Source organism: Pollicipes pollicipes, unplaced genomic scaffold (assembly GCF_011947565.3).
Source record: "Pollicipes pollicipes isolate AB1234 unplaced genomic scaffold, Ppol_2.1 Scaffold_4219;HRSCAF=4965_pilon_pilon_pilon, whole genome shotgun sequence".
Taxonomy (NCBI): Eukaryota; Metazoa; Arthropoda; class Thecostraca; order Pollicipedomorpha; family Pollicipedidae; genus Pollicipes; species Pollicipes pollicipes.
In genome coordinates, this window is record NW_023596448.1 from 20895716 (window position 1) to 20907201 (window position 11486).

Genomic DNA, 11486 nt, shown 5'->3' on the forward strand with positions numbered 1-11486 from the left:
CCACCGACACACCCCACTCGACACGGCACGGCACGGCACGGCACGGCACGGCACGACACGGCAGCAGCACACGACTGGAGGCGAGGCGAGGCGGCGCGACCCGCATGCTTTTGTCCAGGAGCCGGACTGAGCGCCCCGACAGACCAGGCCCGCGCGGGCGCCACGGCCGACCCGCCCGTCCCACTCCTCCCCGTCCTCCTCCTGCTCCATCGGCGTCCTGCTTCGGGTAACGTGAGTCACAGCGACCAGCGCTGAAGCAGGACGCGTATGGGCGATTCCACTTAGGCGGTGGGCGGGTGCCTCGCCAGGCCCAGGACCGCCTCTTCTCTGGGGTTAGCGGAACAGGAGGCCGGACCGGCAGGAAGGCCGCACCCAACCACAACGCGACATACGAGTCGTCAAACAGGCGTCACCCGAGGTCAGCGGAGCGTGATCATCGGCCGCGCTGTCATTCCCACGGAATATTCACTTCGGTGCCAACGGATTACGCGACAGGCTCTTTGGACAGGTCCGATTCGAAGCGGATGGTGCACACTGCGGAAGAAATGTGTGCACAGCCTTGCTCGCCGGCGTAACCAATGCCGCAGAGCTATCATCCCGCTGCACCCGGGCCCTCGCCAGTACTGTGGCGCTTCGTGGCCGGTAGATGCGGCCGCTCGCTCTCGACACCGCACTGCCTGCCGTGATCACACTGGAAAGTACCCGTCCCGCTTCACGCGAAACTCACGGACGGCGACAAGGCGTACCGCTCGCTCGGCCCACCGCGAATCGTGCTAGCGACCCTGTCTGACTGTCCGTCCCGCACTGATCTCACTATCCCCAGCGTCTCGCCTAGCTCATGCCAGTCGGCCCGTCCGACATTCCTGTGGTCACGCTCTCAGTCACCGAGCCGCTGGCTGGCCGCGCGCCCATCTTGCCATCTGGCGGCACGGCGGTGCTGCCATCTATCGCGGCGGCGGCGTTCCTGCCGGTTACGGAGCCGTATATGGCCATGGCCTGTGACACCATGCCGGCCATGTTGCCGGTGTCGGCCGGCAGCAGCATGGTGTTGCTGCTCTTGGCCAGACTCTGGAAGGCGCGCACGTACTGCTCGGCGATGGCCAGCGAGGCGGCGTTCTGGCCGTTCGGCAGTGAGAGCGCCTCCGAGATGACGGCCAGCGACTGGGCGCGCGCGCGCGCCACAGCCAGCAGCGCCTCCGCCTCGCCCTCCGCCTTGTTCACCAGCTCGGCGCGCGCCGCCTCTGCGGGTGCGGACAAGACACGTGATCGGGGCGCCGTGACCGGACACGACAGGCACATGCGCCAGCAAACAGCGCAATGCCGACGACGTAATGCAACTTGCTCTTGCCATTCACGGCTGTTTGAAAGCCCAAGGATAGCGCCGCAACATAAGCAGTAGCAAGCAGGCTCGGATTATGTGACTGTGAGCGAGTCACCTCAGGTCAGTGATGTCACCAGTTGATATACGCTAGCTCATACCGCGCAGCTCGAAACAGCGCAGGTTCGTAGCTTGGTTTCATGACACCAGAGTGGATGTGAGCACCACCCGTGCGGACACGAGCGACAGCACCGCACACACCTGAGGCAAGAATCACGCTCTGCTTCTGGCCCTCGGCCATGTTAATCTCGGCCATGCGGACGCCCTCCGACTCCAAGATGGCGGCCCGCTTCTTGCGCTCCGCCTGCGCCTGCATCTGCATCGCCTCCTGCACGTTGTGCGGCAGCTTGATGTCGCCTACGAGGTGAAGCGGCGCGATTAGAATCCAGTCAGCGTCCGCCGAAGACACAAACGCGGTGTGTGTTGCGCTGTTGTCGCGGGCATCCGATATCTGTGGTGAATCATGTAGGTGGCCTATCGTGGTGGTGCAGTGAATGGGACGCCAACGGCCATGCGGTGTGGAGATAGGCCCCGGACCACTGATCGCAAATCTGGGTTCGAAGCTCACACAATGAGTACAATTTATACTGATACCGTCTCGCTTACCAGTGTGAGTAGTTGCAACGCTAGTGCAGGCAGAATAATACATGCCGATATAGACAGTCCAAAGTACCCCTGACCGCTGGTCGTAGAAGCCAGAAGCCAAAGAGTACCACCCCGCCCGGCTCACCCACTCGACCAGCTCACACTCCTCGTCCCCCAGCGGCAGGACCAGGACCAAGACGCTTCAGCAGCGGGTGACCTGGTCCCCGCACCCCAGCACCCACACCGACAGTGGCACCCGGCACGTACGAATCTCATATCGCAGGCAGGTGATGCCCCAGGACTCGCTGGCCTTGTTGATGGAGTCGACGATGGCGATGTTGAGGCTCTCGCGCTCTCGGAAGACCTTGTCCAGCTGGATCTTGCCCAGCTCCGACCTGACCGAGGACACAGACGGGCCACGCTCGCGGCGGCTTCCACGCGGCGGCGGCCTCACCGCCCGGCGACATGAGCTCTCGGGTACGACTGTCACCAGGCCAGTAAGGTGTCCACAGGGTAAAACGCAAAAAGTACGGCGGATTCACCGGCGCCAGCGGCCACCAGACTAGTCACGTGACTGGCGGTGACCACGTACGCCACCGGGGCAGCCGCTCGGACATGGCACGTGACCAGCGGTGACCATGGGCGCCGCTGGGGCGCCGGTCGGTCGGCCGAACATGGCACGTGACCGGCGGTGACCACGGGCGCCGCTGGGGCGCCGGCCGGTGGGCCGAACATGACACGTGACCGGCGGTGACCACAGGCGCCGCTGGGGCGCCGGCCGGTCGGCCAAACATGACACGTGACCAGCGGCGACTACGGGCGCCGCTGGGGCACCGGCCGGTCGGCCAAACATGACACGTGACCAGCGGTGACCACGGGCGCCGCCGAAGTGCCGGGCGGTCGGTCGGACAAACTCACGGCACCGACCCGGGCGCAGAAGCTGAGATTGGAGCCGAGACGGGCGTGACAATGATGGAGGCTCCAGAAATATCCCGTGGGCCCGTAGAAGCCTACGGTAGGGGGACCTCGGCGCACCAGACCATGAAGGTGCGAAAGGTCTGACCCAGCCATAATTTATTCAGGCTATATAGCGGTTGTTTTACAGCCATCGGCGCGCGTTCCATTCCAACTCACTTGAAGCACGCCACCTCTGTTTGCAAACGGCAATAGCGTACCGAACCGCCCCCCCCCCCCCCCCATTCTTCTCACGTGCGGTGTGGCCCTACCTCATGGTGGTCTGGGCCAGCTGCGTGATGGCAAATTCCGGATCCTCAACGCCGTAGCTGGCCTTGTACGGGTCGACGACGCGCAGGAACAGCACGCCGTCGATGTTTAACAGCACGTTATCTGACGCAGAGAGCGGCGCGTCAGAAGGGCACCGCGCGGGGTCACGGGGTTATGGGGTCACGACCCGATGGCACGCGGGGCGCGGGGAGGACCGTACAGACCGGCCAGCGAGCTGCCGTTGCTGCGCTGGCGCACAGTTGGCTCCACAGCACAGGATGCTCATATTGCAAGAATTTATGCTGTGGAATGTTTTCACGGCTGCACAGATGCAGAATAAAGGTGGACGGAACGTAGATTTTAGAAGGTAGATTTAGACGGAAGATAGAGATATTAAGTGATGATGCAACAATGTAAGCGCAGAACGTACATTCGGCACGGCTGCATCGGGTCAACGGTTTGGGTGCCCCTGATGGTGGGCTGATCCTGTGCCGAGAGGTCGAGATGAGGGATGGAATCCCAACATGTCTGTCATGAGAACTTGCTGTCTCACATCGACTTCCAGATTCAAGTGGCTGTACCAACAACAGCCGTACTAACGCCATCACCGTGTCGAGCATTCGCACAATACCAGGAAACAGTGCTCCCAGAAATACATCAGGAGAACGTACCTCAAAAACGGTCGCTGGTTTAGACATCCGGCAGGCCGCCCGTTAGTGCATGACAAAAAACAAGCCAGTTCTCCGAAGCATGACACTTAAGGCTGCTTACATTTGCGGCAAGCACTGTTCGGTGAACTCTATCTCATGTATGTAATGTCCCTGACGAACCGCGTGGTGTACCCCTCCCCACTTGGAGTGTTCTGAACTGCCTCTCCTCATGCTCTGGGCAGCGCTCAGTGTACACTGATGAGCGAAACCGGGCTGCTGACATACTCAGACTGACCCCGTCAGAAAAAACAGGCACTGTACGCTGTGTGCCCGCACAAAATACATCTCAGAGCAGGTATAAGAGGCGACGGTGCGGTAAGTTCCAATCGCGAAGAACCGCCCCTGGTGGCAGCACAAGTACCATGCAGGTGGCAGCACTGTTCCGCCGCCGCTGAGCGGCTTCCGGAGGCAGCAGACGGCAGCCACTGGAGGACCTGGCGGCCGTCTCTCACCTGACGTGATCGCAGACTGCTGCGGTATATCAATAGCCTGCTCCTTCATGTTCTGCACGTACTTGACGCGGTCCACCACCGGCACCAGCAGGTTCAGGCCGGGCTCCATCACGCGCGAGTACTTCCCCATGCGCTCCACCACCCAGGCCTGCGGGCGGGCGCGGCACGACCGCAGGGTCAGAGCGGCTGCCGGTGCCCCGCCGCCGCCGCCGCCGCCGACGCCCGGAGCTCTCGCCACAGCTCCAGTGCCCAGGCGGCGCGGGTGAAGACCGGCGTCGACCTGACCGGATCGGTCCGGCGGACACGGGCGGCGGCAGCGACCCGACTCCCTGTGGCATGCGAGCGGCGTGTGGCCCCGTCGGGCATGGCTCTGTACCGGTGCAGGCTCCGCCGCGAGCGACGCCGGGCGCATGCTGTCGGGGCGGCCACGTCCCGCCGCTGCATCACCTGGAGCGCCACCGCCGCCTCCACCGCCCGACACGCGCACCGAGCCCGCGCCCACCCACACCGTCCACACGCACACAACGAAAACCGACGACACGCCAGCAGCCCGCAGCGCCGTCTCCAGCCTGCGGAGACCCCTGTCAGCATACGCACCCCACACCCTCAGTCTCTCGCCTCGCACGGCGAGCCGCCAGCCTGCAGAGACCCCTGTCAGCACACGCACCCCACACCCTCAGTCTCTCGTCTCGCACGGCGAGCCGCCGGCCTGCAGAGACCGCTGTCAGCACACGTACCCCACACCCTCAGTCTCTCGCCTCGCACGGCGAGCCGCCGGCCCGCGGGGACGCCGCAGCAGGCAGCCGGCGGCGGCGGCGGGCCGCCTACCTTCGGTGACACCCGGGATGTTGCACAGCTCGATCGGCATCTCGCGCAGATTGTGCACGTACTTGACGCGGTCCACGAGCGGCGCTAGCATGGCCATGCCCGGCTCCAGCACCTTGCTGAACTTGCCCATGCGCTCCACTATCCAGGCCTGCGCCGCGGCGAGGGGAGTGGAGGAGCGGCGCGGAGCACGGTCACGGAGCAGCCGGCGCGGGGCACGCCTCGCGGCGACGGGCGAGGTTCAGAGGACACGGAGTTCGTGCGGCGTCCTTACACCACTCAGGTAAAGGGCACGCGACGAACCATAGCATAGCATAGCACCGCATCTCACCGTGCAGCGTCACACAGTTGGTGGTGTACACGGCTGGAGTACGACTGGTACGGTACAAGCGGTACGGTACACTGTGCAGGGCAGTTCAAAACATGACACGACGCTCTATCTGCCATGGACCCGGCCAGAGTGTGGTTCAAGCCTGACATCGCAGAAGATCTGCCGGCACAGCGCGTAGATCAAGCTTGCCAGCCAACAGGTCACGCGAACCACATCCCGGCAGCATACACGGCACAGTTTATACGGCACACACGGCACAGCACGCACGGCTCAGTCCATGCGGCACAACGAACACGGCACAGCACGCATGGCACAGCATACACGGCACGGCGCATACGGTACAACACACATGACACAACACACCGCATACCCCATGTGGCGCTGCACACACGGCACAGCACAATGCACAGCCCACATGGCGTAGCGCGCACGGCACGGCACACGCAGCGCAGCACGCACGGCACAGCACACACGACACAGCACACACAACACAGCCCATATGGCACAGCACACACGGCACAGCAAACACGGCACAGCACACACGGCACAGCACACACGACGCAGCACAGGGCACTGAACACTGCCAGATCACAGTCAGCACAGTGCAGGAGGCGCACGGTCCTCTCAGGGCGTGAATCCTGACGTATTGTTCACGATACAGTGCAGATACAGATACCGATACAGTGCTCTCACGGACGACATCCAGCGGCGCGAACGCGGGTCCGATGGAGCTGAGCACGCAGGGAGCGATCCATGACCAGAGCACCGCGCCGGGTTAGATGAGCAAGCGTACAAAGTGCCACAAACATTTCGACGGTGTTACGTGTTTCAATTGATAAGTACGGACTGGCAGCGACTTTCCCATGTAACCAACACTGGCCATGGGGGCTGCAGTGTTCGAAAACCAGCAACGGCTTTGATGTTCTTTGATGTCCGCCATGTTCGAAAACAGCAGCAGCGTTGACAGTGGAGCTTCCATTTTCCGTTCATGGGCTATGCTGGTCCGCAGGTCCGGTTTTGTCCAGCCACGGTTGATGCTAAGCCAAAGTCATCGGCCGTGAGGAGTGCTCGTTACACTAGTATTGCCAACACAGCTCCATGCTTGGGCTTGATTGCGCATCAATGGAAGCGATTCAGACCTTGAATCAAGGCGCAGGCAGCTTCAAACTCTTACTCTGACAGCTATAAACAGGTTCTAACCCAGCCCGATTCTCATCCACTAAAGTAAAGATATACTACCTCATCAACTACCAGAAAGTCGATTTAGCCTACCGACCACCACTGCCTTCCTCCGGCTCCGCCCCCCCCCCCCCCACACACACACCATGGCCCCACCCCAGGCCTCGGCGCGTGCCCCGACGGCAGGCCGCGGCTGCTGCGGCACCCACCTCTTGCTGTGGCACGAACATGATGACGGTGTTCATCGGCGTGGAGTGGCGCAGCCGGACCTGGCTGATGCGCGCCTGGCCGGCCGGCGAGTCCAGCGCCAGCGACAGTTCACACCGGCTTCAGCAGCGACGCACCACGCTGGCGAACATGGCGCAGCCACAGTCAGCCATGGTGGTGGTGGAGTCACAGAATGTGATGAGTGCAGGCCATGATGGGTGGGTGAAAATAACTGATAAGCAGGAGTAACTGACACTGCACATGTATAAAAATGATGGCACTAATAAAACTTGATCATTGCCCAGAATGCATAACAAAACCAATGGTAAAAACTGTATTGCTAAAAACCTTATTGTTTGTTAGCAGCTTAAGACAGCTCAATGACAATAATAAATTGGCTCTTCATCTTTTATGTTGTTTGCAGGATATGAACACCATTTAATGGGCCAACTCAAAAACAACTGAGGCACTTTAAAAGATTCCTGTTCTGGTGCATTTTGGACACATCTGAGTAGAACCTAGGATGCCATGTAGCATTACCAAACTTTGCAAATACCAGTATATGGAAAAATATCTGCAATGTTTGCTAGAGAAGACTTTTCAGGCACCATACAGAGTTTTAAGACTATGGGAAGCTTGTTTTCAAAAGGCTACAGTGGATGATATTAATTCAACCAATCAAGTGAGTGATTGTGTGGACAATTACCTGACTTAACCCCATTACATGAGACTTAAACTATCTTGGGGGTTCTGACCACAATGGCAAAATCTATCTGCTTGATCATCCTGACCATGAGTGTGATGCTTGTTACATTAAGGTCCAGGTTGATGAAACTCCAGGCATGTGTACATACATGAATAAGCAAACGTGACAAACTTTGTCTTAATGGTGGGCTGGCACGGGAGAGGAAATTTGCTGGGATGTTCATTGGCATCTCACAGCTGTGGGCTGGTGTGGATCTGTATATTTGTGATGGTTTGGCCTTATGTGATGTCAGGAAATTAAGTTTCTTCTCTACATGGCACGCACATATCACTCATGCTCACAGACAGCACAATACAATATACAACCACAGCTTCCAGTATTTAAGCTAGGCAATATGGAGTGGCAGTGTACAATGGCAGTGATAACATCATCAGACATAATTTTCCAGAAGTCACCACTTATATTACACCCAAAAAGCACACTTTTAGTAATCTGTGTCAGGCTGGGGCAGCAGAAATTACATAATACAATAAAAGCAAGCACCCGCCCAGTATTTTACCCCGCAATGCTCGCAGGCCCATGTGTCTCATGGAAAACATCTTCAACGAACTTATTCACGAATCCAAATTTGGTCCTTAGAAGGCCCAAATCGCTCCTCACAGCACGCCGGGAATCAGCACTTCGCAATATAAGGGTACCGCCGGCACTCGTCGCCGCGTTACACTGAAAACAGCCGCAGAAGCAGCTGTGTCGCCCTGTCCCAGCTGCGGCACAAATGGCTACGAAAACGCATGGTGCATCAGCTGACGAGCCAGGTCCGTCGCCGTTGGAACTAAATGACGGCACTGGGTGCTGTCGGGGTGAGTTGCACGCTGGACGATGATCGTACCTTTATTTTTTACTTTTGTTAAGTAGTTGAACACATGTTGTCGCGTGGTACACTGCCTTATTCTGCCATGTCTATCATATGTTTCGTGACTTTGGTTAAATATATATACATATATTATATATATATATATATATATTATAATATATATATATATATATATACCTTAGGTAGGAGTCTTCCGCGGAATGGTGGCTTCCGTGACCTCGACCCTCTTGCAATGCAATATTGACCTATCAAAAACATCAAATACGATGACAAAATTGTGTTACCTATTGAGCGGAACAGCACACCAACTCACTATAACGGTGAGCCTCCCTGCCTTGATCGCTTCCAGCAGACGCTTCAGCTGGACCTCAGTGGGTCTCTCGCTATCCGTGGATCGCTGCGAGCGTCTGCCGTGCGCGTGTGACTCCTCGTCAAACGTGACCCCCCCCGCGCGAGTAAGTTCGGCTGCCGTCGGCGTCGTAGTACGTGTGGCCGCCGTAGTCCTCCTGTGCACCAGACCGGCTTAGGATGGCTTTCGCTCGGCGCTGTCACCGCGGGCGCCACCAGCCGGCCAGCTGTGGCGGTGGTTGGCCGCCGATCGATTGTGAGTCGCCCCTCCCTGGCTGCGCTCCGGGTCTGACCGTCTCTGACCATTCGCTCGCCACGCGCCGCCATCAAAGTCAAAGTCAAAATCAAGGTCAAGGTCGAGGTCCTGGTCTCCCCCCGGCACGGCCCAGGAGTGCGGGCGATCGTCAGTGTCGTCCTTCACCCGGTAGCTAACTCTGCCTGTGCCTCGTGACCGGTGCGGCCGATCAAAGCGCAGGCCCGACTCCTGGAAGCTCTGCTGCAGGCAGATGCTGTCCAGCTTGCGGCCGATGGCGTCCAGCCGGTGATCAGTGACGGCCTCGCTGACGTCATTCGCCCGCCCGGCCGACATGTCCACGTAGTGCTCGTGCTGGTCACCCGACGGTTCGGACCGCTGCGTGGAGCCTCCGGGTTTCTCCGCAGTCTTGGTCCGCCCAGGCTCGGCACCCACCGGCTGCGCTGGCGGCGGTGGCAGGAAGGGGTACGTGGTGAGGTGCTCGTACTCGCACGCCTCCACGCGCCGCTCCAGCGTGGCGAGCAGCCGCTCCAGGGCCTGCGCCGCGTCCTCGGCCGGCGCCGAGTCCCGCACGTCCTCCGGGCAGCAGTAGAGGTGCTCCTGGCCCGCGGTGCGTGCCGCGGCGGCGCCACCGGACGCCGCTGCCGGCCGCGGCGCCGGGCACGGCTGGGCGGGCGGCAGCACGGCCGTGTAGAAGGACTCGACGCTGGTGCTGGACGCGCCCAGCCGCACCGATGTCGAGCAGCTGACGTCATCATGCGAACAGGTCGCCCCGACGCCGGCTCCGCGGCTTCTGGAGCGCAGGCGGCGCTTGAGCAGGCCCAGCCGCAGTCTTCCGTCGTTGCCGATCCGGGCGAAGAAGGCGCTGGAGGCGCGCCGCTGACGGCTCAGCCTCTGCGACAGCCTTCTCCGCAGGGGAGGCGAGGAGGTGGGCGTCGCGCCGGAACCGCACCCCTGCTCTCCGCCGACGCCGGTGTCGCCGGTGCCAGCTGACCTCAGGGGAGCGTCATCCGCGGCGTGGCGGATGTTGTCGTCGGCGACGGAGGCTGCGGAAGCCTCCTGGCTGGAGCGATGACTGGCACTTCTGTCCCGACTCATTTTCTGTTTCATCTTCCTCCATGCGTCTCTGGCATTCTGTCGTTGACTCGACCGCCCTGCCGAGGCCCGCGCTGTCTCCGGGTCGTTTTGTTCTCGTCTGCGAGAGGAGAACTTGGCCAGCCACTTTCCACCCGGTTTTCCCCGTGCTCGCCGCCCACTGCGACCTTTAGTCTCGTCCAGATCGGAGTCCTCGTCGCCCGCCATGTTTTCAGCAAGGACTACAACACTGTCAGGCCGAATTCGGCGCCACAGTCAGAGTGTCCGCCTTCCGGGGAAGCCCGCTGTCATGGTGACTGCTCCTAGAGAACGATGATCGCCCCTAGCCTGCCGTCGGTATTGGGTCACTGCAGCTTACTGTGTCGCTGCAGCTTACCGTGTCACTGCAGCTGGCTGTGTCACTGTAGCTGACTGTGTCGCTGTCACTGCAGCTCGCGCCCTTGCAGCCGAGCCAGGCACGACAGTCACACCAGCTGCGCACAATGAGCACGAGAGACGAGCTCAACACGAACCAGGCACGATCTTCACACGAGTCGCGCGCACCCCTACTACCAGTCACGCAATCCCTTCACACGATTCGCGCAGAGCCTTCACATTAGTCGCGCACGAGTTCACACCAGTCGCGCACGAGTCCATACCAGTCGCGCACGACCTTCACACGGTCGCGGGTGACGTCACAAGCCCGCCGCCGCCGCCTCTCACGGTTGCGCCGGCTGCGGTCCGGGGTCGCCGACAGGGGTCGCCGGGCAGGGCTCGACGGCCCGTCGCCCCGCCGCGCGTCGGAGCCGACGCGAGAACGGTCACGTCGCCAGGCGCCGCCGGCGGCACATTTGGCCAGCGGGGGCCGCGCCGGCGGCACCTGTGGAGGCGCCGGCACCGCCATTACGGCGGCTCGGCCGGCCACAGCTGTGTTCACAGCGGCTGGTCACAGCAGGCCAACACAGCAGGCCAGCTGCAGCAGGTCATCATAGCAGGACAGCCACAGCGCGTGGCACAGCAGGTCGCGTCTGTGCATTTGTTGTGAAGGTGTTCTCTGCCCTCATCATTGTTCGTTCTATGGCCTTGCTTTCGCGAGTGGAGCACAAAGCTTTTCGTTTGTATAGGGTTCGCGGAACGATATTGTGGTATGATAGGTGCATGGATTTGAAGCGGAGTCCTCGACCCGAGCTTTCTGATGTTAGAAAATTGTAGGTCAGAGGCGTAAGACAACTCTGCTGCCCTTAAATATGTCTGTCGTTTGTTAACGGTAATGTTGTCCATATGTGACGAAACTATTGTTCAAAATATGGGGCTACAGGGTTCTGACGTCATCAATCGCT

The 11486-nt window shown here is 60.2% G+C and overlaps 1 protein-coding gene across 1 annotated transcript; it reads right to left on the reverse strand.

Annotated features, from left to right (window-relative positions):
* Nucleotides 1-14: 14 nt before the first annotated feature.
* On the reverse strand, nt 15-7000 carry LOC119095459 (stomatin-like protein 2, mitochondrial). The gene is made up of 6 exons (XM_037218287.1): nt 6894-7000; nt 4350-4497; nt 3190-3310; nt 2231-2358; nt 1580-1735; nt 15-1241 (listed from the first exon to the last, which is right to left on the reverse strand). The coding sequence occupies exons 1-6, from the start codon at nt 6927-6929 to the stop codon at nt 832-834; spliced, it is 999 nt and encodes a 332-aa protein (XP_037074182.1). The 5' UTR covers nt 6930-7000; the 3' UTR covers nt 15-831.
* Between the last annotated feature and the right edge of the window lie 4486 nt (nt 7001-11486).

Excerpts from the sequence above, each read along its gene's own strand:
- LOC119095459 (XM_037218287.1), bottom strand. The coding sequence starts at position 6,929 with ATGAACACCGTCATCATGTTCGTGCCACAGCAAGAG. Across the intron at positions 4,498-6,893 it reads TGTTCGTGCCACAGCAAGAG|GCCTGGGTGGTGGAGCGCAT; the intron begins GTGGGTGCCGCA and ends GCCCGCCCGCAG. Across the intron at positions 1,736-2,230 it reads CTGCCTGCGATATGAGATTC|GCGACATCAAGCTGCCGCAC; the intron begins GTACGTGCCGGG and ends TTCACCTCGTAG.